Genomic DNA, 27400 nt, shown 5'->3' on the forward strand with positions numbered 1-27400 from the left:
CCAGAATATAACCTTTAACTTTAAAGCATGTCACGACCTTACAAACATGTTGGCTAAAGGAAATCTTAGTTGTTCATTAAATCTATGGAATATATATATTACAGGGTATTAAATGTTTTCAAGCAAGCTGTACATGAATTTACCACTCTTGTGAGGAAAAAAATCCACGATCTTTTAGTGTAGTTTCTCTTATTAACCAGAATGCTCCATTCACTCTTTTTGTCCAACTTTTTCCTGGAGGCTATTCAAAATAAAGGTGCTTCAGGGCAGCTGCGTGGCTCAGACGGTTAAGCATCCAACTTTGGCTCAGGCCATGATCTTGTGTTTCGTGAGTTCGAGCCCCACATTGGGCTCTGTGCTGACAACTCAGAGCCTGGAGCCTGCTTCGGATTCTGCCTCCTCTCTCTGCCCTTCCCCTGCTTGTGCTCTGTCTCTCTCTCTCTCTCTCTCTCTCTCTCTCTCAAAAGTAAATAAACATTAAAAATAAATAAACAAATAAATAAATAAATAAATAAAGGTGCTTCTAGCAATTTCATCTGTAAGCACAATGTAAAGCCTTACCCTGCCATCATATTCCAACATATGAATGAGCCAAATTTATTTAGCTACTCCCCTACACATGGAAAGTTAGGATGTTTCCAACATTTTACCTTTAGAACAATAATGCTGGGAATGTCATAAATGTCTGCATGTGTATATACACAGAATAAATTCCTTTTAGTAGAATTTCTAGGTCAAAAGGTATATGCAATTAATATTTTGATAGATATTTTACAACTTCTCTTTCCCAAAAAGGCTGTTGATACATATCTAATTTATTTTAAAAAGTTTAATTTTCATATAAAAAAAATCATAGATGCCTTTTGTAGCCAGGAATATGATACTAAGGTGTATTTAAAAAAATAAAAGGTGGGCGCCTGGGTGGCTCAGTCGGCTAAGCGTCCGACTTAAGCTCTGGTCATGATCTCGCGGTCCGTTAGTTCGAGCCCCGTGTCAGGCTCTATGCTGACCGCTCAGAGCCTGGAGCCTGTTTTGGATTCTGTGTCTCCCTCTCTCTCTGACCCTCCCCCGTTAATGCTCTGTCTCTCTCTGTCTCAAAAATAAATAAACGTTAAAAAAAATTAAAAAAAAATAAAAAAATAAAAGGTAACCATCTCTCCTTTATCCCATTGCTCATCGTACACATACACGTCGACAGTTAATCGTTGACCAGCACAAGTTGGCGTTGTAAATGTATTTTCTCTCATGCTTTTATTAATACAATTTTCTTTTCTCTAGCTTATTTTATTGTAAGAATAAGGTATATAATAAAAATTTGTGTTAATTGACGTTTTATGTTTTTGGTAAGGCTGCTGGCCAACAGTGGGCTACCCGTAATTAAGCTTTGGGGGAGTTGACATTTATCTGTAGATTTTCGATAGCATGAGGTTGAAAATCCCCACGTGTTTCAAGGGTCAACTGTATATTCAAATATATTTAATTTTATCTAAACAGTATTATATTGTGAATACATTTAAAACAATTTTTGTGTATTTTATACGTACTATTTTTAAAGTTTTTTTTTTTTTTCTTTCGGGGTAGAGGGCTTCTCCTTCCTCTTCATGTCCGCCACCCAGATCACCTTCCCTATTTCGTCTTCCTCAAAGACAAACCCCGTTAACAAGTTGTATTCTAATAATTATACATCGTTACATAAATATCACTTGTATATATACTTTGTGCTTATCAGTGCTTAAGGAAATGTGCCAAAGCTGAACTTCTCCTGCCATTATCATTGCCAGCTTGTGGGAGTTAGAACATTTCATAAAGAAAAATGGATGAGGTTAAAAGAACCATCAAGCCATAAAAGTATACAGTAAAATATTCTGCCTGCTAATACTTTCCAGAAGTGTTGCTCTAGGCTTTGAAGAGGTGAGTTATAACTCAAGCACGAAACAGCACGGTGATCAAGACCCAGTATGTAAACTCACCTTTCTGCAAACAGCAGCTCAGACCTGAATTTAAGCCATGTATTGTACACTGTTGCCCAAAACTCACAAACCACAATTAAATTATAAAAGTCCATATGTAAAGTTATACGTAGTGAACACACAGTGCAAAACCTGAGCTTGTTATAAAATAAATACAGTATGTGCGTAGAACCACATTAATTGTAAGTAACCCAGAACTGTGGACCAGAAATTATGAATTTAAAACTTAATATTGCATAAAAGGATAAATGAAACTAATTTAGTAAGAGAAGCTAACAACTTTCAAATACCAAACCGGAATGGGAATAAAGTTTATTATTACACGTACAAGCTTTAGCTTATCAGAATACTTTCCTATATTTCTTGCCAATCTGTTGAGTTCACTTTTGAGAGTCTTTTAGGGAGGTGTCTAAGCAATCTACAGGACCCTTACAAAGGTAGGGTGAAAGAGTTATATCTCTCTTAAGGAATACCATGAATGGTTAAAAATGAGTGGTGTAGTTCTAACTCTAGTGAGAAGGAAAAATGATCAGCGCATATTAAGAGAGCACGTTCCAGAATAAAGCCCATGTGTATGTTCCCAGCTATATTAAAAACAAAAATCACGTATGTATATAGGTACACAGAACGATGCCATGACACTGGCAGAGATGGTACTAACCAGAAAAAAAAACCCAAAAATCTGGACCAGTGTCGTTCTATTGCTCACTGAGGTTGTATAACATCAGTGAAGGGGGTTGAGGCTTTGGGGAGTGGCAGAGATTTCCACTGTCTCCCTTAGATGCTCCTGTACTCTTTGAATTGTTTTCTAATTAGAATACATTCGGCCGTTATTCATACGATTTTAAAGACAAACAAATAAAACCCTCTCTTGGGGAGGATTCGTTTCAGTGGCAAACACAGAAATCTAAACAACATGCAAAATCATTTCCCTCTCCTGCCGCTCTGCTCAGCCCAGCGCTCAGCCTGCAGGTTGCTTCTGAGTCCCCGCTCCCCCACCTGTAGGGCATGGGAACCAAGGAGCGCTTCAGGCATCACTGTGGCATCCCAGGCGGTCAGATGAAGGAAGGAATGAAGGCCACTGCATTCTGCAAAACTGCCCCCATGGCCCTTCTGCAGTCTATTAGCCAGAACTCTGTTAGGCGGCCATACCCAGCTATAAGGCAGACTGGAAACTGTAGTCTTTATCCTGGAGGCCATGTACCTCGCTTAAAAATCAGGATTCTGGGGGCTCCTGGGTGGCTAAGTCGGTGAGGCGTCTGACTCTTGGTTTTGGCTCAGGTCATGGGCTCATGGTTCATGAATTCGAGCTCTCTGTCGGGCTCTGCGCTGACAATGTGTAGCCTGCTTGGGATTCTCTCTCTTGCCCTCCCTCTCTGTCATTCCCCTGTTTGTGCTCTCTCCCTCTGTCTCAAAATAAATAAATGAGCTTTAAAAAAATCAGGATTCTGGGGCACCTGGGTGGCTCAGTTGGTTGAGTGTCCGACTTTGGCTCCGACCATGATCTCACGGTTAGTGGGTTCTGTGTCTCGCTCTCTCTCTGCCCCTCCCTGGCTTACACTCTGTCTCTCTCTTCCTCTCAAAAATAAATAAACATTAAAAAAATTAAAATTAAACTAAATTAAATTAAATTAAAATCAGGATTCTGCTATTATTAAATAAGGGGGAGAATGTTGGGTGATGCAAACACCTAATTCAGGGAATTTCAAATTATCATGCATATAAGTTTGGAAGGATCACTAAAATAAAGGTCGCTTGTAGAAGGAGTAAGTGTGCTGAAGGATGTTGGTGTGAAGGAAGTTCCCTAAAAAAAGAACATGTGGGGGCGCCTGGGTGGCTCAGTTTGTTAAATGTCTGACTTCGGCTCAGGTCATGATCTCATGGTTTGTGAGTTTGAGCCCTGCATCGGGCTCTGGGCTGACAGCTCAGAGCCTGAAGCCTGCTTCCTCCCCCGCTTGTGCTCTGTCTCTGTCTCTCTCTCAAGAATAAATAAACATTAAAAAAGTTAAAGGGACGTCTGGGTGGCTCATTCGGTTAAGTGTCTGACTTTGGCTTAGGTAGTGTTCTCACGATTTGTGAGTTCAAGCCCAGCGTCAGGCTCTGTGCTGACAGCTCAGAGCCCGGAGCCTGCTTCGGAGTCTGTGTCTCCTCTCTCTGCCCCTCTCCCACTCACGCTCTGTCTCACTCTGTCTCTCAAAAATAAATAAATGTAATTAAAAAAATTTTTTTAATTAAAAAAAAAAAAGACCATGTGGCTGAGATGTAAGTATGGAGGTGGCTGGGAGGCTTGAAATCTGTGCTGCCATGTATTTGGAGCCGTCTACACGGGTACTCAAGGCCAGAACAACATTACCGTAATAGGAGGAAAGTAAATCAATCTAAAAAGAATTCATGAATCTTTCTCGTAAGTGACTTCAGGGTGCCTGAGAGGCGGAGCCACAGGACTCAGAAGACACTAGCTTGATGCTGGGAAGACCTAGGATATTAGTTTAGGTCTCCTAAACTATTACAGCACAATCATTGCACGGCTTTTTTTTTCTTTCTTCTTTCTTTTTTTTTTTTTTTTTTTTTTTTTTTGTTTTTAGTTTTGCTCGGCATCCACTCCTTGCCTGGTAGTATATTTTGGACAGAACAGTGCACTGCCCAAGTTGACCAGCTAGCAGGCTTTGAATAATGTTTTCTTGTGTGTGAGTGTGAAACTGATTTGTAAGTGGCTAGGCTGTAATTATGCCTTATTAACAGTATGGTTTCATAGCCGAAGACAATGAATTCAAGTAATATTACTGACAACCTTTGAAATGAAAGTCATACTCTCTAAAAATACTAAAAAACTCTAAAAACTCTCTAAAAACCTATTTCACTTGCCAGCCGCTCTCAGCCTTCTGGGGAAAGGATATGATTTCATGTCCTGACAAGAGTTTTATGTCTAAACAGAGGGCTATATGATATTTGAATATTGATATTCTATCCTAACTAAAGGGGTCACAAGAATAAAAGCCCCTGACTTCTGGCCTTTCAGAAATGTTCCCACTACGTCCGTGTGCACCTAGTGAAAAACAGCAGATAAATTGATAAATATTCAATGGTTAAGAAATATTTTATGTGTTCGTTGTTTGTTTACCAACCACAGCTAGGTAAGAGGAACTGGGTTCATTTTGAAACCCGAAGTTTCCTTTCCTCTAAACCAATAGCTATTGCTGGCCATTACTGTGTTCTTCGCTTTGCAGGAAGTTGCAAAATGAGAGAAGAAAAAAAAAAAAGAAAAAAGAAAAGAAAAACCAAGCTGGCATTATTTTTAGCTTTCCTCTGATTTCCTCTGATATAGCAACTCTCGTAATTGCTCAAAGGAGTTAAAATGAGGCAAAGCGGGGAGCAGGTTGCTGTGCGAAAGGACTTAAGGCAGGGTTATTTCCATGAAGCTGCCCGGCTCCAATGCAAGAGGGCTCCTACCGTTAAGCAGACTCAGGTGCTGCCTAAATCGGGTCCCTCTGAGACCAGGTATCAGTTTCCTTGGAGAGACAGTTGAAGCTTCTCCGCTTCTGACGTTCCTCTGAATATTAATATGGTGGTAACAGCGACATCTAGCTCTTGGAGGGCGAGGGTTTCTTGCAATGGTGAATGATTTCTAAACCCAGCTTAAAATAGCAAGCGTGCTATAAAAAAATAGTAGTAAAGAAATAAAGAAATAACAAGGATGACCTATTTTGGCAAAATTTCACTGAATACAGTTTAACAAGGCAGTACCTATTGGCTTCGATCTGTAGTTGGTGAACTATGGCTCACTGCCTCTCTCTGTATTGTCAGCAAACTCAGAATGAAAGAACAGTATTTCATACGAAATAGTATTTCGTGACATATGAAAATCAGGTCAAGTTCAAATTTCAAGATTTGCAGAAGTTCGTTCTCTCTTCTTAAGTACCTACATAATATCCTTGAATTTGGCTGTTGGCCTGTAAAACTTAAAATATTTATTGCCTGGCCCTTTACAGAAGAAGTTTGAAGATCCTGGTTTAGAAGAGCATGGAATTGAGTGTCAGGCAAATCTGGACTGAGCCCCAGGGCTGCCATTTACTAATTGTATGACCTGGAGCAAGATATTTAACTTTTCTACAGCTTAGTTTCCTTGTCTATCAATGAGCATATGAATACTATTTATCCTGCCAAGTTAAATGAGATAATGCATTTAATGTGCATACACAATGCCTATCAGATGGTTAGGGATCCACACATTGCTATTATTGTCGTCGCTGTTTTACGACAAAGCTACTGAAAACTAAGAAAAATTGTAAAATCGAGGAAATTTTAAAGTTACATTAGAAGATGTACTAGATTCTACAATATTATACTTAGGATTTCTTCTTTTTTTTTTTTGCTTATTTTATTATTTAAAAAAATTTTTTTAATGTTTATTTATTCTTGAGACAGAGAGAGACAGAGCATGAATACGGGAGGGTCAGAGAGAGAGGGAGACACAGAATCTGAAGCAGGCTCCAGGCTCTGAGCTGTCAGCACAGAGCCCGACTGGGGCTGGAACTCACTGACCAGGAGATCATGACCTGAGCTGAAGTCGGAGGCTCAACCGGCTGAGCCATCCAGGCGCCCCTTTTTTTTTGCTTATTTTAAAAGGCATTTGGGATCAAATAACAAAAACAAAGCCTCACTCATAATAGAATGAATAAAAGCGGTAAGTCCTGAAGTAAAGACAGTCTCACATGTAGGGAGAGCTGAGATCGCAAGCCATATATCTGAATATATCAAAACTCTCACCTCTTCAGATAGGTGCTTGTTAAATTTTGAAAAGTTAATAAAGTAGTGAGATTGAGCCCCATGTTGGGTTCTGCACTGACTGCAAGGAACCTGCTTGGGAGCCTCTCTCTGCACCTCCCCCGTTCACGAGCACGTGCTCTCTCTCAAAAACCAAGTAAATTGAAATAATAATAATAATAATAATAATAATAATAGCATCTTTATTGAAATAAAATTCAAAAAGCATACAATACGCCTATTTAAAGTATACAATTCAATTTTTTTTTGTATTTTCAGAGTTGTGCCACCTACCATCACTGCAATTAATTTGAGAACATTTTCATCACCCCCAAAATGTCCAGATTGGCAGTCACTTCCTTCAGCCCCCCAGACCCTGGTAACAATTAATCTACCTTCTGTTTCGATAGACTGGCTTACTCTGCACATCTCACATAAATGGAATCATAAAATATGTATTTTTTGAATGCCTTCTTTCACTTAGCACAATGCTTTTTCCATCTCATAGCAGGTACTTCCTTCCTGTTCATTGTGAGATAATTTTTCACTCTATGGATACACCACGTTTTTTTTTATTCATTCATCCAGTGATAAACAGTTGGGATGTCTTTAACCTTTGACCATTGTACTGCGTAGAACTCTCTTTGCTCTGACCAAGGCTATATACTGTTACAGCAGTATTTGCCAGTCACCTTGACTGAGCTGGCCTTGTTGGGGACAGGTTACTCTTGGTGAGATAAGCAATGTTAGTATAACGTTCTGTCAGAGTCCTATACGGGGAGTCTGTAAGAACATACGTGAGCAATGTGGAAGGGACGGTCAGGGCTGTAACAGCTTCTGTTCAGGCAATAATGCAGTGCTGAAGGGTCACTGAATGCAGTTCGTAGAGCAAAACCTGGAAATAATTGAGAAGAGATGAATGAATGAATTGCCATATAGTCACATATAGATCACCCCGGGGAGATTACATACCGAACGATACAATTTTTATGAAGTTCCAAGACAAACAAAAATTAAACAACATATTGTCTATGTACCTATATATGTGATAAAACTGAAAAGAAAGGAGGGAATGATCAGTCACCCCAAATCAACTCACGCCCATGGTTACTACCTTAGGGAAGAGGGCAGAGTGTTGGAATAGAATACTGGCCCCATATAGGTAGCTGTAACTTATTGGTAATGTTCCCCGGCTAGGGATGAAATCAAAGGAGTTCATTATAAACATATAACTATAAAAGAGGGCTAGCCATGGATTAATGATGAGAATGTCGTGAATCAAAGAATATGATAAATGAACACAGGTTACCCGAGTCCAAATAAAAAATGAGAAAGAAAAATAAATAAAAGCAGTGCATGTACATTGTAAACTTGGGATGCACGTGTAAAATATGTAATTATAAAAAAGAAAACGTTTCACTGGTTATTCCTTCAGGTAGAAAAATTACCATTAAGATAGTAGGAGTATAGCTTCTCGTTCTTTCCCCTATGAATTAAAGTGGTTTTTTTTTGTTCGTGTTATTCATCTTTGAGACAGAGAGAGACAGAGCATGAACGGGGGAGGGGCAGAGAGAGAGGGAGACACAGAATCGGAAACAGGCTCCAGGCTCTGAGCCATCAGCCCAGAGCCCGACGCGGGGCTCGAACTCACGGACCGCGAGATCGTGACCTGAGCTGAAGTCGGACGCTTAACCGACTGAGCCACCCAGGCGCCCCTGAATTAAAGTTTTTTAATGACACCAAAAAAATGTCAAGTTGACAAAGTCTCTTCTCTGCGGAGGCTGTTTAGGTCAGGCTACTCACTCCTCGTTCCCACCACCCAGGCCCTGATCAGAGTGCACAGGGACAGCATCAGAGGCTGGAGCCCTAGCGACTCCGCCCAGCCTTGCTCAGGTTCAGAGAGCGCAGCCTGGGGGGGGGGGGGTGTGCCCAGCTCCTCCGGGGGCGTGGCTACCAGGCGAGGCGGTCCTCGGCCTGGGTCCTGGTAATTGGGCGGGACGGGGAGGAGCCGCGCGTCGCGGCGTAATGACGTCAATGACGCGCCCGGCGTGGCGTAATCGGCGTGCGCAGCTGCCTTTCGGTGTTTTGGTCCCCGCTCTGGGGCCGAGGGGGAGGCGTGCTGTGCAGTTGGCCGGGATGTTTCCGGCTCTTGGAGCTGAGGATGAAGAAGAGGAGCAGGCGGAGGAGGACTGTCCTGAATTGGTCCCCATTGGGACGAAGCTAAGAGAGGAGGAGGAAAAGTCTGGCCCCGGCGCTAAGATCCCAGTCACAATTATCACCGGGTATTTAGGTAACTAACCATCCCGGTCAGAAAATACCGTGAACTTATCCTGGGATTTGGGGGACTTGCCGTTGCCTCTTCACCTGAGGATCTGGGCCTTCTGGCAGACAGCAAATGTCTCTGACGTAGGGCCTGGGTCACTTGCCCCCTGTATGGGTTGCTTCTCGTCTCGGGGCTCAGGGATGCCCAGACCCCTTGCATTAGATCCACATTTATCCAGTGAGCTTCAAAGCTAACCCCACAGTTTGAAGCTAGTTCTGGCCTTGCACTTAGAGGCCTGGACCCGCCCCTTAATTATCCTTGTGACAGCTACAGAGTTATCTTACCTTTCTGAAGCTCTTCAACCGCACTTGAAGGTGGGCGTGTTACCAGTCACCTGTTTGAGTTTGTTTACTCATCTGCAAAACGGGGCAGGAAACACCTACCTTACGTCTATCTATTACCATTAAACGGTGCCCTGTCTGTAAAATGCCCGACCCACAAGAGTATTCCTTAGTAGATTCCCCTTCCAGCTGGAGCCAGTCTCTTCCAGCTCTTCGTGGCGAGGACTAGCTCAGATTTTTTTTTTTTTTTTTTTTTTGAGCTCTGTTTGTAAAGCACTCTTGGAGAAGTGGTAAGATTAAAATCTCCACCCTCCAAGACTATTTCTCAAGCTGTAGACATTCAGCAGTGCTCGGGGACCCTTGGATTCATAGGCGTGTAAACGTACAATTTCCTGAATGACAGTTGGTGCGTTTACACTTGTGATCCTTTATTAGAAAAATCTGACGAGTATTATTTTAAAACCTTACATTTTAATAGAAGGGTTAGAGTAAATACATGTGCATATTAATTGTGTGGGGAAAGTTAAGAACTGTAAATAAAGCCAAACGATTTGGGGGTAGATAATACCGTTTCTAGACCTGAGGGCCTTTTACATAAAAATAAGAATTAAACCACCGGTGGGTTTATTTATTTATATATTTTTTAAGCTTTGTAGACTAAGTTTATTCTCCTTTTTACTCAGGATTAATTTTATAAAGGGATTTACTTTTGGTGTTTTCCCACCGTTATTCAGAGGCTCCTCTACGAAGAAGTTAGGCAAATTCCTCGTCTGAGGTGGTATAGTTCAGACTTGCCCCTCTGGCCTCCCCCATTTTGCTCATCTGTAGGTCACTAGAGCATTGGAGGTAGCGGTCTGAGGCTTAGGAATGAGGGCTTTGCCAACAACCTTGTTGCTGAATATAGGCGATATAGTTTCACTGCTTATTCTTGACCATTTTCTCTTGTTTGAAACATCGTCCTATCGGCTTCCATCACATTTTTCTTCTGAATACTTCCACCTACTTCTCTGGCTGTCCCTGCTACAAAATTTGCCCACCTCTGTCCATCCTTTTAACTTCACACTCAGTTTCTATTTTGATATCCCACAGACATCTCAAACTCAGCAGGTCCACAACTTCCTATGTTTTGCCCTCCAAATCTCCTGCCTCTGTGATTCCAATGACCTGGAATACTCTAAAAGTTTTCTAACTAGTCTTGAGTCATGCCCCCTTTTAATATAGTCTTTGTACTTGAGCCTGAATGATCCTGAATGATCCTTATAGGTGTAAACTGATGGAGTTAACACCCATCAGTGGTTTCCTTTTGGTTTACAGTTCGAATTCCTTAACATGAATCAAAAGGTCCTATATGATCTAGCTCTTGACGGCCTTTCTCGCCTTCAGAACTGTGGTCCAGTCACACTGAATACTTTCACTTATAAAAGGTGCCACATACTTTAGCCCCCGGAATACTTTTCTTTTTTGTTAGTCCCCTGCCTAGACATCCCTCTTAGGTGCTTCATAACATCTTGTACATCTCCTGTCCACTGTATAATCCTGTGACATAATTACCTGTTTATTGATCAGAATTCCCTTACATCTCCCACTCTCTTAGTGTTTGTAAGCATTGTGAAAGTAGAGACAGTATATCTTTGTTTTGTGCCCATTTCACCAAGGCCCGGCATAACATCTGGCCCATAGTAGACTTAACATTTTTTTTAATGTTTATTTATATTTGAGAGAGAGAGAGAGAGAGAGAGAGCGAACATGAGTGGGGGAGGGGCAGAGAGAGGGGTACACAGAATCCAAACAGGCTCCAGGCTCTGAGCTGTCAGCACAGAGCCCAGTGCGGGACTCGTACTCAGGAGCTGTGCGATCATGACCTGCCTGAACTGAAGTCGGATTCTTAACCGACTGAGCCACCCAGATGCCCCCATAGTAGACTTGAATGAATGAACTGTGCCTTAAAGTCTTCTGTTTCATAATATGGTTAATTATTAACTGCTGGTAAATCTGTTAGAAATTTCTTACATCCACCTCTTCCTTTCCATTTTCACTGCCACTACCTATGCTGCACTCATGTTCAGGGTCTCTGTCTCATACTTGGACTGGTTCTAAGAATTTCCTCATTGCCCTTAAGCTATGCCCCTTTCAGTTTGTGCTGCACACTTTTGTGATGTTGAGCTTTTTAAAGAGCCCTAAACACAAGCCCTTCATCCCTTCAACAGCCTTTAAAGGAATGTGACGTAACAATGTTCAAGATGTTGATACCCTAATGATCATTAAATCCCACCTAGTTACACACTAGAATCTTGTAAATGTGCTTCAGAAGATGTGTACAAGCTGATTTGTAAAAGTTCTTAGCAGCCCTGTTTGGAAGAACAGAACACTGGAAATAACCCAAATGTCTACCAACAGAAGAGTAAACAAATGATAGATTCATACAATCGAATAACACTACTGTGCAGTATATTTTTTTTCCTCTTTGAACTTTGGTATATACGGTTCACAAGATAAACATTTTTCTTCCACTTGAGCTGAACATATTAGGTTTCACATGCCACCTACTGGATAAAGTTAGTGTAGCTTTGTGAATTTATCTTTCTAAATACTGAACATTCCGTACATCGTTAGCATCTCCTACAACCATTCTCCCTTTTTGTTTGTGTTTTATAGACACATAGACAGAGACAGTTGACCCTTGAACAGTGTGAGGGTTAGGGGTGCCACCATTTTGCACAGTTGAAAACCCGCATATAACTTTTGACTCCTCCAAAACTTAACTACTAATAGCCTACTGTTGACCGGAAGCCTTCCTGATAATATAAAGTTATAAAATATAAAATTATCAAATATATTATTTGATAATTTAAATATTTCATTTAAATATTTATATTTAAAAATATAGTTATCAAAATATAAAATGTTGATTAATGCATATTTTGTATGTTATATGTATGACATACTATATTACAATAAAGTGAGCTAGAAAAAAAAATGTTCTGAAGAAATCATCAGGGAGAGAAAATACACTTACGTACTGTGCTGTATTTACAGAAAAAGAATCTGCATATAGGTGGACCCACGACCCACATAGTTCAAGAGTCAAGTGTATGTATGTGTATATATATATATATACACACATATGTATATACACACATATATGTGTATGTATATATATGTGTATATGTCTATATATAGACACGTACATATATGTGTGTATACATATGTGTATACATATATACATATGTCTATGTATATACATATATACATATGTCTATGTATATGTATGTATATACGTATGTGTGTGTATATATATATTTTTTTTATAGACTAAGCATACTAAAAGTAGCTCTATAGTCTGAATTTGTGTCTGTTTGGTTAATGATGGATGTTGAAATAAAATACAGGGCTTTACATGTAAATTTTAGGGAAGTAAACCATATATTCTTTGCTAAGAAAAATTGTTATCATGTAAAAGTGCTTAAATATTTTATGAACTACATGAGTACTTCATTCCTTGGAAGCCATTGTTTCAATAATTCCTTATTTAATAGAAAATTTAGTTGTCTTTATATTAATTGTATTAATTTATGTAAAAGACGTATGTTTGTCACATGAGGTCAAAGAAAGCTGATCCAAATTGTAGGAGTATTTGTAAATAGAAGATTTTATGTGAACATAAGGCTTTTTTAATACTTTGCCGAGGTACTTAATCTTTCCCTCTAGAATCTTCTATGCCATAGTTAAATAATATTTTTAAAATAGCATGGAAAAATTTTAAAACATTGGGACTCTGTTTTTGTGTGTGTATGCCTTTTAAATTAACCTTTCAATGTTGTTATTTAAACCAAATATATTTTATAGGTGCTGGGAAGACAACACTTCTGAACTATATTTTGACAGAGCAACATAGTAAAAGAGTAGCTGTTATTTTAAATGAATTTGGGGAAGGTAAGTAAGATTCAATGAATACTATAATGTAAGAATTTATAGGATGGTTTATACCCCTGGTGTATTGATATTCCGTATTTAAAAACAAAAATACAAAGTATTATAATGCAAACACACTAATGTGGATAGTTTTGGGAAAAACATTAATTTCTGTGAAGCTTTATTTTGTACAGATTTGAGGAACTGAAATCAGATAGTTTTTATAAAATTTTATTTTACATAGTTTTGGAATTCATAGCAACAGAATTAAATTAGATTTTTACATGAAAGAACTCCAGAAGTAAAAATCTAAACATATGAAGGAAAGTTCTTTCAGGCATTTTCAAGGTGCTTTTGTACAGACTATATTGTTCACTTGTAACTTGAAAAACATTTTATTTTATCTTATTTTTAAAATTTTTTTTAATGTTTATTTATTTCTGAGACAGAGAGAGACAGAGCATGAGTGGGGGAGGGGCAGAGAGAGAGGTAGACCCAGAATCAGAAGCAGGCTCCAGGCTCTGAGCTGTCAGCACAGAGCCCGACTCAGGGCTCGAACTCACAAACCGTGAGATCATGACCTGAGCCGAAGTCGGTTGCTCAACCAACTGAGCCACCCAGGCGCCCCTGGAAAACATTTTAAAATGCTTTTGTATTTTTAAGTTTACCTTGTTAGATGCGTATTAATATTTGCAAAGCATTTAAAACTGAAGATTTTGGGGGGCATCTGGGTGGCTCAGTTGGTTAAGTGTCCGACTTTGGCTCAGATCATGATTTTGTGGTCCGTGGGTTCGAGCCCTGCGTCAGGCTCTGTGCTGACAGCTTGGAGCCTGGAGACTGCTTCGGATCCTCTGTCTCCTTCTCTGTCTGCCCCTCCCCAGCTTGTGCTCTGGCTCTCTCTCAAAAATAAACATTGATAAAAAATCTTGGAAAAAAAACCCTGAAGATTTAAAATTTTTTTTTACATTATTTATCTTTGATGGAGAGAGAGCACAAGTCGGGGATGGATAGAGAGAGGGAGAGACAGAATTCAAAGCAGGCTCCAGGCTGTGAACTGTCGGTACACAGCCTGACATGGGGCTTGAACCCACAAACGGTGAGATTGTGACCTGAGCCAAAGTCGGAGGTTTAACAAAAATGAGTTAAATATATGGTTTCCATCCTCAAGCACCTACAATTATTTGTGGAAATACATGCATTTAAAACTCCATGTTTTTTGTTTGTTTTTAATATTGAACTGTACTATAAAAAAAATCTACAGCAGTGTTAGACACAATTCTTCGATTACTTTTATAAGTTTTTCTTTTTATGAAAAAAATCTAAGTGTGAATTTTAATTAAAGCTCAGTTTTTGCCAAAAATATCTTATGTTGAACTTCTTTTTTTTCTTTTTTAACTTTTTTAATGTTGATTTATTTTTGAGACAGAGAAACAGAGCATGAGTAGGGGAGTGGCAGAGAGACGGGGAGACACAGAATCGGAAGCAGGCTTCAGGCTCTGAGCTGTCAGCACAGAGCCGGATGTGGGGCTCGAACTCGTCAACTGCGAGATCATGACCTGAGCCAAAGTCGGACACTCAACCGACTGAGTCACCCAGGTGCCCCTTGAACTACTTTTTAACACAATTTTCTCAGTTAATAAATGAGTAAAGGAGCTAGTTTTTTGGGTTTTTTTTAATGCTTATTTATTTTTGAGAGAGAGAGACGGAATGCAAGCTGGGAAGGGACAGAGAGAGAGGGAGACACAGAATCCGAAGCAGGTTCCAGGCTCTGAGCTGTCAGCACAGAGCCCAACGCAGGGCTCGAACTCATGAACCATGAGCTCATGACCTGAGCTGAAGTCAGACGCTTAACTAACTGAGCCACCCAGGAGCCCAAGGAGCTATGTTTTATGAACAGGGAGACCTGTTACACTTGATTTCTGATGTCAGTAAACCAAAGTGAAAGGTCTGTTAGATAAAATAAAAATGCTAAGATTTTTTTAATCCTAGTCTGGTATTTTAGCTTCTTACTAACCGATCTGTTGGACACTGCTCACATTTATTAGTATTTGTTACTATTTTTCATCATTCTTTTGGAATCATTTTTATAATTTTGTCATTTACAGCATTTGCAATACCTTCCTTTGCATTTTATTAATATTCTCTAAACCCCGAATTTTGTAGCAGTCCCTTTCAAAGCTCTTTATCCCCATCGCTTCTTGGCCTTTTGGCTAAGATCAAGTATAGGATCAAAGTTCTTGGGTATCCTTGCCTAACTGGAATATAAACAAAAAACAGGGAAATGAAAAATTATTCAGTTTTCCTTTTTGGCCATTTTCTTTACTGGACATTTAGAACTCTTCCCTGGCTATGGTATATTTATTTACTGGAGGAAAAGTAAGATATTTAAAATCATTCTTTTATTATAACAAGCATCTCAGAATTTCACATATTATTGTTTCTTAAGTAAGCATTATGAGGAAACTTAAAAAATTTAATTTTTAAATGAGTAAGCACATTGATACCCTGGCCAAGCAAACTTCCTCAAAATGAACTGGGGTTTTTACTCATCCTGGCGATATCTAGAATCTGTGTAATAGAAACGAAAACAGTTTAGAGGAAGAATGAAAAGGGAGAAGATAGGTAAGTCAATCTTTTAAGAGAGTTAAGGGCATATAAAACCCAACATATTAAACATATTAGTTGGTCGTGGACACGAAAGAGTGCTTTTGAAATAGCTGCTTCATTAGGGTACAGGAGTGGGCAGGTGAGAGGCCTGAAGAGGAAGTAGGTAATGAGAGATTAATTTTGGTTCTGCCTTTGTAGGGGCTTAAATCCTCTTAAAGAAATAAAAGCTAAAGTAATCTACAGTAGTAGAGTTTAAGACATTGAGGCTGCATGGATGGAATGAAAGAATGAAAGTTACAAAGTGTATTTGTGTAAATGATTTGAAATCTTTGTTGTTGCTATCCTCATCTTTGTTTTCGGTTGGCTAATGAACATAATCTACAGAGCGCTTCTTGTTACTTATTCTAGGAAGTGCCGTGGAGAAATCTTTAGCCGTCAGCCAGGGTGGAGAGCTGTATGAAGAGTGGCTGGAACTTAGAAATGGTTGCCTCTGCTGTTCAGTAAAGTGAGGAATGTGTTTACTGTGTGCTTGTTAGTCTGTTATAAATGTTTATTGATTAGATTTCCAGCTTTGATTTTCTTGTGTAATTTCACTAAATTTATGTAATCTGCTCCATTGTATTGTCATATAGAAAATAATTTATTAGGGTGTAATTTCTTAGAGTGTTTCTTCCTGTCCTATTTATTTTTCTCTCAGCCCTAATGCTTTGGCCCTTTTTTTGAGTTTCTTTTTATTGTCTTTGATGTCAGGGTTTAAACTTTTTAAAAAAATGTTTATTTTCTTGAAAGAGACAGAGTGTGAGCAGGGGAGGGGTAGAGAGAGAGAGGGAGACAGAGAATCCAAAGCAGCTTCCAGGCTCCGAGCTGTCAGCACAGAGCCTGACGCGGGGCTCAAACTCACAAATGGTGAGATCATGACCTGAGCCAAAGTCGGACGCTTAACCGACTGAGCCATCCAGGCGCTCCAGATGTCAGGGTTTAATTAATAATCTCTAGTATATGAAACTCACATTTCATGTATAAAAAATTATTTTTTTACTTTTAATGAGTCATTGGTCTTATTTCCAAGGATTCAACTTATAAAAACAAAAATAAATGACCATCAAAAAGGTAAAAAACCTCAAGTTCTGTTCCACCAGTTATAATTGTCTCTAAGGACATTGTCTCTTTTTTCCACTAATATACCATAGATCTGAGAAAAGGACCTGATAACCTAGTCACTCAAATATTTGAGTAAATTAATGTTGATTTTGTATATTCTAGTGAATTAAATTTTTCCTACATCGTTTGATGTTTGACTTTGAGTCAAATATATTAACAAAGCTAAAATCATGACAGCTTTTCTTGAATAACCAAAATGAACTCCGTTAAGTCTTCTCTTGCACTGTTGATGTTCTAAGTAAAAAGGAAGACTAAAGTCTGGCACTCTAATTCAGAACAGAATTGAAAAGTATTTCGTGATTGTGTCCCTTTAATTGTTATATTAAACCACTGTAATTGATAAATTTTATTGTTCTTTTGGATGTTGATTTTTTCTTTCATAGTACTATAAAAATAGCGGAATTTGACTTCGGTCAGGTTTATTAAAATTTCCTCTGCTTTTAGCTGTAATAAAATTAAAATATCCATCATGTACTTGATTTATTTTACTTATCAGTACACGTGCATCTATTTTTTCCCACCATTGGTAAATATTGACGGACATTGTCTTAGAAGTTTGGGAAATGAGTTTAATTTTTATATTCCTAAGCTATCTTTGTCTCAGGTTGCTAAGTATATTTTAAAACGTTTATAATGATCACTTTAATATTCAGGTAATCAACTATTTTTTATATTTTGGTATTCTCCAGGGACAATGGCCTTAGAGCTATTGAGAATTTGATGCAGAAGAAGGGGAAATTTGATTACATACTATTAGAGACCACTGGGTTAGCAGATCCTGGTAAGAAATGATATTATTAATAACCAGAATGTAGTTCTTAAACATTTGAAATGTATTAGAGAAATATGTAACGTAGGTATTAATAATAATCTTTATCCAGACCAAAAACTTGTTGCTGTTGTTTAAAACAGGAAAAATACTGGGTTGTCATGTTTCTTTCGTAGATAAATCATGATCAGAGTACTTGGTACTTTTAACCTGATAATTGGATTTGAATTTCAGCTGATTGTTTTAAAATTATTACAGGAACAAAAGTTGTTGAAAGTATGGAAATTTAGGAAAAATAGAGACTTCCTACTTATAAGTATATATTTGATTGGTCATACTGTACAGAGAGATCTTATTTCTGATTATCTTCTAATCCAGCTTTCTTAGAGAGTCATTTAGAGATATTTAAGAGCTTTTGGACTCTAATCCCAGCTATACCTGGTCCTTTTCTTTAAAAATTTTTTTTTTCAACATTTATTTATTTTTGGGACAGAGAGAGACAGAGCATGAACGGGGGAGGGGCAGAGAGAGAGGGAGACACAGAATCGGAAACAGGCTCCAGGCTCTGAGCCATCAGCCCAGAGCCCGACGCGGGGCTCGAACTCACGGACCGCGAGATCGTGACCTGGCTGAAGTCGGACGCTTAACCGACTGCGCCACCCAGGCGCCCCTACTTGGTCCTTTTCAATTAATTGTTACCATTTTGTTTTTCTACTACTGAAGTTGAAATAATTTTATTTGTTAATACTGTCTTTAGGTACAGAGTTAAATTAAGCCTACTGGGCCTTTGTCCTGGTGTGGAATTAATAATTATCCATGAAATTTTTATCTGTCAGTGGAATTACGTATAAACTTCTCTGTTGAAAGCTACACAGAGTTGATCTGTTTTTAACAGTAGGTGTCTGTTTCCCTCTTACCCAAATATCTTTTTAGGTAACACCTTTATTCCTAGTTTGCAGAATATTTAGTGTTTGTTTTACAAGTCTGGTCATACTTTTTTTTTTTTTATATGAGTTAATGGCATTGGGCCATAAAACTACAGAAAAGTACTGTTTAGGAATAGTTTATTAAAGGAGTCACGGGGTCCCTGGTTAGCTCAGTCAGTAGAGCATGTGACTCTTGATCTCAGTGTCGTGAGTTCAAGCCCATCGTTGGGCTTGGAGCTTGCTTACAATAAAAAATAAAATTTAATCAAAAGGGATCATAATGGTTTAAAAGAAATATTGGAGTATACTGATGGTCCAAATGTAATCAGTGGTTATTGTACTTAAAAATAGTACATAATAGGGGCTCCTGGGTGGCTCAGTCGGTTAAGTGTCCGACTTCGGCTCAGGTCATGATCTTGCGGTTCATGAGTTCAAGCCCCGCATTGGGCTCTGTGCTGACAGCTCAGAGCCTGGAGCCTGTTTCAGATTCTGTGTCTCCCTCTCTCTCTCTCTGACCCTCCCCTGTTCATGCTCTGTCTCTCCCTGTCTCAAAAATAAATAAACATTAAAAAAAAATTTTTTTTTAATAGTACATAATAGCATTTTCCTCATGTTTTCAAATTAGTGTTGAGTTGGGCTGTTTCGGTCCTGTAGTAGACCATACTACATACATTTTCATACATTTCTAATAGATTTGATGGATGATAGGAGTTGGACTATTACATTGATATTAAATATCAAATTCACTTAGATTTGGTAAGATTGGGAAATATATTGTATGTCTCCTTTTTGAAATAGCAAATACCAATTTCTTTCATGGTAGCTGTTTAATAGAGAAAAACTCCTGTAACTTTTCTTTGATAATAGGTGAGTTTAGTAAAACATGGTTCACCTTTTCAGAGGGAGAAGGAAAAGTTAAATAAGGATCTCAGAGAAAGCTTTTCTACAAATTGTAGGTGTAAACAGGTTAATATTTCTTGCTTCTTACTTTCTTTAGAATAATGATTTTATCGTGTGCGTAAAAATGGGACATTCATTGTAAAAAAAAAAATTTACCCAATACCTAAGAAAATGCAAAGAAGAAAGTTAAAATAAATCATACCGTATTTTACTACCTTGAAGTTAAAGTAGGTAAATTTTATTCCAGGGATTTTTCTGTGCCAATGCCATTTGCTGAATGACAGCATCAGTCTCTGTTAGGAGCTTGAAAAATGAAGATTCTTGGGCCCCATCCCAGATATATTGAATCAGAATCTGTAAGAGTGAGGCCCAGCAATCTATTTTAATAAGCCCCCCAAGTGATTGTTATACATTCATAAATTTGGGAAACCCTGCTCTGTGTTTTTCTGAAAGCTGTATAAATATACAGAGACAGTTTTATACAGAGATTGCGTTCTTTGTGCTATTCTTTTTTTTTTTAATTTTTTTAAGTTTATTTATTTTTGAGAGAGAGACATCATGAGTCAGGGAGGGGCAGAGAGAGATGAAGACAGAATCCCAAACAGTCTCCACGCTATCGGCGCAGAGCCCGATATGGGGCTCGAACTCACGAAACTGTGAGATCGTGACCTGAGCCGAAACCAAGAGTCAGTCGCTTAACATACTGAGCCACCCAGACGCCTCTCTTTGTGCTATTCTTAATATTAATTTAGTTTCACTTGAATGTAAAAGGAAAGAATTTGGAGGCAGTTCAAGATGGAAGCTTAGGAACACCCTGAACTTGCCCTCCTTCCACAGACACACCAGATCCGCAGCTACTTATGGACTACTTCCTGCTCAGAAAGAACTGAAAGCTAGGTGAAGAATTTTCCCTTTACAACAAGGAATGGAAGGGCCACATTGAAATGGGGAGTAGAGGCAGAGAGGTGATCTTGTCAAAATCTTCACCCTGGTACAGTGACCCACAAGAGAGGAGGGTTTCACAGGTCTGGAGTCTTTACCTGAGGAGGGATGGGTTTATGCCCCACTTTGGGTGTGTCAACCCTGGGAACCCGCATTAGAGAGACGAGGCCCCCAAAATGGATTTGGAAACAAAGGGGTTTGTGTACAGTGGACCTGGGGGGCTGTGGGGAATCTGAGATACTCCTTTGGAGGTACTTACAAGTACATTCATCTTGGGACTGGACCCAGTGCAAACGCAGCAGTTTGAGAAGTGACTGGATTGTGTGTGAAGGAGATTCATTTGTTAATCCAGAAGTGTTTGTGGGAGGATCTAGGATCATTTGGGACTTTCTTTGGGGACAGAGGTGTTGTGAGCACCATTTTTGCTCTCTCCTTCCACTCTGCCAATTCAGTCAGGCACTGTGGACACAGCCTCCCTAAACCATGAGTCTGCCCCACCCCCAGCCGTCACCCTGCCTCACTAAAGCCTTGGGTGTATCCTGCCCCCACTGTTCTCCTCCTGCATCCCTAAAACAGGAGTGTGCCCCACCCTCAGCACTCTGTCAGCCTTGCTAAAGTCTGCCTTTGAGTGCAGTCCACACTGGGAATGCCCCTTGATCACCTGGCCCTGGTGGCCAGACGGACTTGAGTTTCCAGGCCCCATGGGACTGTAATAGGAAGACAGTTATGGAAAGGCTACCATACCCAAGGCACTGTGTAGGTAGCAGGCTAAAACACACCACTAGTCTGCCTCTGGAAAAGGCTCATCTATTTGTCCTGGAGCTTCACCCTGAGAGGTAGGCTTCAAAGGTGCTCTCAGGGAATGTAGGCAGGTAGACACTATCTTTGATCTGTCCTCTGATCGCACCATAGCTTGCTGGCACCTCCAAAAAGCTTGTACACTTGTCTGAAGCCCTGATTTTTGCAGCTGGACTTCAGGGGACACCTCCAGATCTCTGGGCCTGGAGGTCAACAGGGTTTATAGTTGCATACTCCAGAAGGTCCCCCTGAGGATCTGTTTTCCAATCAACCTGAAACTAGGTGCTGAGATCACTCCCGTTGGAACACTAGTGGGCCTTGACACACTCTCAGCAACTGGGATCTATCCAGAATAAATCAGGCTAATTTAGTAATCACAATGTTTCAGAGAGACAACCAAGAGCTAGGACAAGGTTGAACAATAAGGTTTATCTGCTTTGGAAGGACACTCCTTCCAGACTGAGAGAGGTAGATGCTTTGCTCAATACATAGAAACAAACACAGAGAGTCAAGTAAAATGAGACAAGAATATTTTCCAAACAAAAGAATGAGACGAAACCTCAGACAAAAGACCTTAATGAAGTGGAGAGAAGTAACCTATCTGATAAAGAGTTCCAGATAATGGTTATAAAGATGCTTACCGGAGTCAGAAGAATGGTTGAACACAGACTTAAACAAAGAGATGGAAAATGTAGGGAAGTACCAAACACAAGTTGCAGAGCTGAAGAATACAGTAACTGCATAGCAAAATATATTAGAAGGGTTCAACATCAGAATAAATAAAGCAGAATAGATTGGTGACCTGGAAGCCAGGGCAGTGGAACTCAGCCAAACAAAACAAAACAACAATGAAAAATTAACGAAGATAGCTTAAGAGCCTATGGGACAACGTGAAGTGGAATAACATTCATGTTATAGGGATCCCAAAGGAAAATAGAATGAAAGAGGCAGAAAGCTTCCCTAACCTGGGGAAGGAAACAGACATTGAGGTCCCAGAAGCACAGAGTTCCAAATAAGATGAATTCAAAGGCATCCACATCAAGAGACATTATCATTAAAATGTCAAAAATTAAAGAGAGGATCTTAAAAGTAGCATGAGAAAAACAAGTTGTTACGTTCAAGGGAATCCCCAAATCACTATCAGCTGTGATTTTAGATGAAGCTTAGCATGCCATGGTGGCATCATATATTCAAAGTGCTGAAAGGAAAAAACTTCCAACCAAGAGTATTCTACCTGCCAAGGTTATCATTCAGAATTGAAGGAGAGGTTTCTAGACAACAAAAGTTAAAGGAGTTCACCACTAAACTGGCCTTACCGACATGAAAAAGGAACTTCTTTAGGCTGAAAAGGTACTATTAACAAAACATACAAAAGTAAAAATCTTGCTGGTAAAGGCACATATGTAGTAAAGGTGGTGGATTAACCACTTCTAAACTTACTATGAAGGCTAAAAGACAAAAGTAGTAAAATTAAATATAGCAACAATACTTAAGGGACACACAGAGTAAAGAGATGTAAAATACGACATCAAAAACAAAATGTGGACAACAGAAACAAAATGGGGGAGCAAAAATGTAGAGTTTTCACACTACGTTCAACCGTAAGTTGCTATCAACTTGAAATAGACGTGTGTGTATAGGTTGTCATGTGAACCTCATGGTAACTACAAAGCAAAAACCTATGAGAGATACTGAAAATATAATGAGAAAGGAATCTAAACATTGCACTGAAGAAAGGCATCAAACTGCAAGGGAAGACAGCAAGAGATGAAGAGAGAGGGACTACAAAACCAGCCAGAAAATAATGAACAAAATGGTAAGAAGTACATGCGTATCAATAATTCCTTTAAATTTAAATGGATACAGTCTCCAATCCAAAGATGTACAGTAGTTGAATAGATTAAAAAAAGATTCGTTTGTATATTACTGCCTACAAGAGATTCACTTCAGATCTAATACACACAGACTGAAAGTGAAGGTTGTAGAAAAAGATACTCCATGCAAATGCAAATGAAAGCTTATGTCAGACAAAAAAAAGACTTGGAAACAAGTCTGTAGTAAAAGATAAAGGACAGGGGCGCCTGGGTGGCGCAGTCAGTTAAGCGACTGACTTCAGCCAGGTCACGATCTCGCGGTCCGGGAGTTCGAGCCCCGCATCAGGCTCTGGGCTGATGGCTCAGAGCCTGGAGCCTGTTTCCGATTCTGTGTCTCCCTCTCTCTCTGCCCCTCCCCCGTTCATGCTCTGTCTCTCTCTGTCCCAAAAAATAAACAAACGTTGAAAAAAAAAAAAAAAAAAAAGATAAAGGACATTACACAATGACAAAGCGTCAATCCAACAAGAGGATATAATATTTGAAAATATTTATGCACTCAACATAGGAATTCCTAAATATATAAAGCAAATGTTACAGACTTAAAGGGGGAAATGGAAAGCAAAACAATAGTAGAAGACTTTAATACTCCATTTACATCAGTGGATAGGTTATCCAGATAGAAAACCAATAAGAAAGTACTGGCCTTAAACAACACATAAGACCAAATGGTCTTAATAGGTATACAGTTGATCCTTGAACAACATGGGTTGGAGCTCTGTGGGTCCACTTACGTGGAGATGTTTTGTAGTATAATACTATAAAATGTATTTTCTATTCCTTATGATTTTCTTAGTAATATTTTCTCTAATTTAGTTCATTGTAAAAATACGATATATAATGTATACAACATACATAATATGTGTCAGTTGACTGTTTATGTTATCAGTATGGCTTCTGGCTAACAGTAGGGTATTAGTAGTTAAGTTTTTGGAAAGTCAGAGGTTATATGTGGATTTTTGACTGCATGGGAGGTCAGTGCCCCAACCCCTGCATTGTTTAAGGGTAATTGTATACAAAGCATACCATCCCCAAATAGCAGAATACACATTATTCTCTGTGTATGGAACATTCTCTAGGATCATACACTAGACCACAAAACAAGTCTCAGTAAATTTAAGAAGATTGACATCATATCAGGTGTAGACACTGGTCATAGTCCTTAATGACACTGGTGTGAAAAAAGTCAATTACATGGAGAAAACTGGAAAAATAATAAATATGTGGAATTTAAATAACATGCAACTGTTGTAACCTGTGGGTCAATGAAAAAAATCAAAGGGGATATAAAAAAATACCTTGACACAAATGAAAATGGAAATAAAACAATCCAAAATCGTAGGCTGCAGCAAAAGCAGTTCTAAGGGACAAGTTCATAAAAAAACATCCTATCTAAGGGAACTAGAAAAAGAAGAACAAATGAATCTCATAGTAAAATGAAAGAATTAAGATTGAGAGCAGAAATATATGAAGTCAAGACAAAAAAGAAACAATAGAAAAGATCAATGAAAGTAAGAGCTGGTTCTTTGAAAAGATAAAAATCAGAAACGAAAGAGAAGTTGACATATGCCACAAAAATTGAGAATTGAGAGACTACTATGATAATGAAATAGGTTAATTCCTAGTACCATACAATCTTTTGAGACCTTCTGTCTTCCATGAAGACGTAGAAAGTCTGAATAGATGGGTTACCAGTATGGAGATTGAATCTGTAAATCAAAAACCTCCCGCACCAGACATCTTCTTTGGTGACTTCTACCAAACATTTAAAAAACATGTAATACCTATTCTTCTCAAACTTCCAAAATATTGAAGAGGAAAGAATGCTTCCAAACTCATTTATGAGGCCAACATTACCCTGATACCAAAATCAGACAAGGATACCACAAAAAAGAGAAGAAAAGAAAAATTATATGCTGGTATCTCTGATAAACAGAGATGTAAAAATTCCCAACAAAATATTCGCAAATCAAATTCAACAATATATTAAAAGGATCATTCATCATGATCAATGGGATTTATTCCAGGAATGCAAGTATGTTTTAACATCTGCACATCATTGGTGTGATGCACCACATAACACAATGAAGGATAATAATCATGTGATCATCTCAATAAATGCAGAAAAAACCTTTGATAAGATTGAACTTCCATTTATGATAAAACTCTTAAAGTGAGTATAGATAGAATGTACTTCAATATAATAAAGGCCATATATGACAAACCCATACTCAATTGTATGCTCTAAAATCAGGAACAAAATAAGGATGCCCACTCTTGTTAATTTTATTCAGTAAGTATGAGAAGGCCTACCCATGGCAATTACCTAAGAAAAAAAGATAAAGTCATCCACATTGGAAGGAAAGAAATAAAACTATCACTATTTGCAGATGATACTGTATACAGAAAACCCTAAAGACTGCCCCCTCCCCAAAAAAACCTGTGAGAGTAAATGAACTGTCATGCCTTAGTATACAAAATCAGTATACAGAAATCTGTTGCGTTGCTATACTCAAATAATGAACTGTCAGAGAAATTAAGGAGACAATCCTTGCAAAAAGCCTAACAAAACAATTTGCATAAAAATAAAATACCTAGGAATAAATTTAACCAAGGAGGTGAAAGACCTGTACATTGAAAACTGTAGGACATTGATGAAAGAAGTTAAAGAAGTCACAGATAAGTGGCAAGTTATTCCGTGCTCGTGTTGAGATGAATTAATACTGTTAAAATGTCCCTACTACCCCAAGCAATATACATATTCAGTGCAAACTCAATCAAAATTCTAGTGGCATCTAGAACAAAAAATTCTTGTTGTAAAAGATTTTATTTTTAAGTAATCTCTACCCATTGTGGGGCTTGAACACATAACCCCAAGGTCAAGAGTCACATGCCCCACAAACTGAGCCAGCCATGTGCCTCTAGAACAAGTAATTCTAAAGTTTGTGTGGATTCACAGAAGACTGTAAATAGCCAAAGCAGTCTTAAGAAAGAAGAACAAATGGGAAATGTCACAGCCCCAGACTTCAAACTGTACTACTACAAAGCTTTTGTATGAAAACAGTGTGATATGGCATAAAAACAGACACATGGATCAATGAAACCAAATAAAGAACCCAGATAAAAACCCATGCAGATATGGCCAATTAGTCTATGACAAAGGAGACAAGAATATACAATGAAGAAAAGACAGTGTCTTCAGTAAATGGTCCTGGAGACACTGGACAGCCACATGAAGAGAATGAAACTAGACTACTGTCTTACATCATACACAAAAATTAACTCATAATGGATGAAAGACTTGAATGTAAGACCTGCAACCATAAAACTCCTAGAAGAAAAACAGGTGGTTAGCTCCTTGACATCAGACTTGGCATTGAATTTTTTGAATCTGAGTCCAAAAGCAAAGGCAACAAAAACAAAAATCAAGTAAGTGGACTACGTCAAACTAAAAGGCATTGGTGCAGCAAAGGAAACCATCAATAAAATGTAAAGGCAATTTGGATATTAACCCCTTATCACATATAGGAGTTGCAAATATTTTCTCCAAGTCAATAAATATCCAAAATGTACAAAGAGCTCAGTAGCAAAAAACCAAGCAATCTGATTGAAATGTAGGCAGAGGATCTAAATAGACATTTTTCCAAAGAAGATAAACAGATGGCCAACAGGCACATGAAAAGATCCTCAACATCGTTAATAATCAAGGAAATGCAAATCAAACACTCAATGTGATACCACCTCACACCTGTTAGAATGGCTAATACCAAATCGACAAGAAATCAGTGTTGGAAAGGATGTGAAGAAAAGGGAACCCTCCTACACTGTTGGCGGGAATGCAAATTAGTGCAGCCACTATGGAGAACAGTATGGCGGTTTCTCAAAAAATTAAAAATAGAACTACCATGTGAACCAGCTGTTTGACTTCTGGGTGTTTTTCTGAGGAAAATGAAAACACTAATTTGAAAAGATACCTGTGCCCCTGTGTTCATTGTAGCATTATTTACAATAGCCAGGATATGGAAACAACCTAAGTGTCCATCAATGGATGAATGGATACAGATGATGTGAGATATATATGTCTCATATGTATGTATATATATGTCTTTTGTGTGTGTGTGTGTGTGTGTATGTATGTGTGTGTATGTATATATACATATAAAATGTATGATGGTC

At 38.6% G+C, this 27400-nt stretch overlaps 1 protein-coding gene across 2 annotated transcripts in view; it reads left to right on the forward strand.

Moving 5' to 3' along the window:
- The first annotated feature begins 8766 nt into the window (after positions 1–8766).
- Positions 8767–27400, forward strand: part of CBWD1 (COBW domain containing 1) — a 51683-nt gene continuing 33049 nt past the window's right edge. The window contains exons 1-4 of one of the 2 annotated variants that reach the window (XM_045042780.1): positions 8767–9024; positions 13185–13271; positions 16266–16362; positions 17708–17799. In XM_045042780.1, the coding sequence (XP_044898715.1) occupies positions 8769–9024; positions 13185–13271; positions 16266–16362; positions 17708–17799 (532 nt within the window). In that variant the 5' untranslated portion in view covers positions 8767–8768. The remainder of the gene's footprint in view (positions 9025–13184; positions 13272–16265; positions 16363–17707; positions 17800–27400) is intronic. The other variant, XM_003995366.5, reaches the window with a different exon arrangement.

Source organism: Felis catus, chromosome D4 (genome assembly GCF_018350175.1).
Source record: "Felis catus isolate Fca126 chromosome D4, F.catus_Fca126_mat1.0, whole genome shotgun sequence".
Taxonomy (NCBI): domain Eukaryota; kingdom Metazoa; phylum Chordata; class Mammalia; order Carnivora; family Felidae; genus Felis; species Felis catus.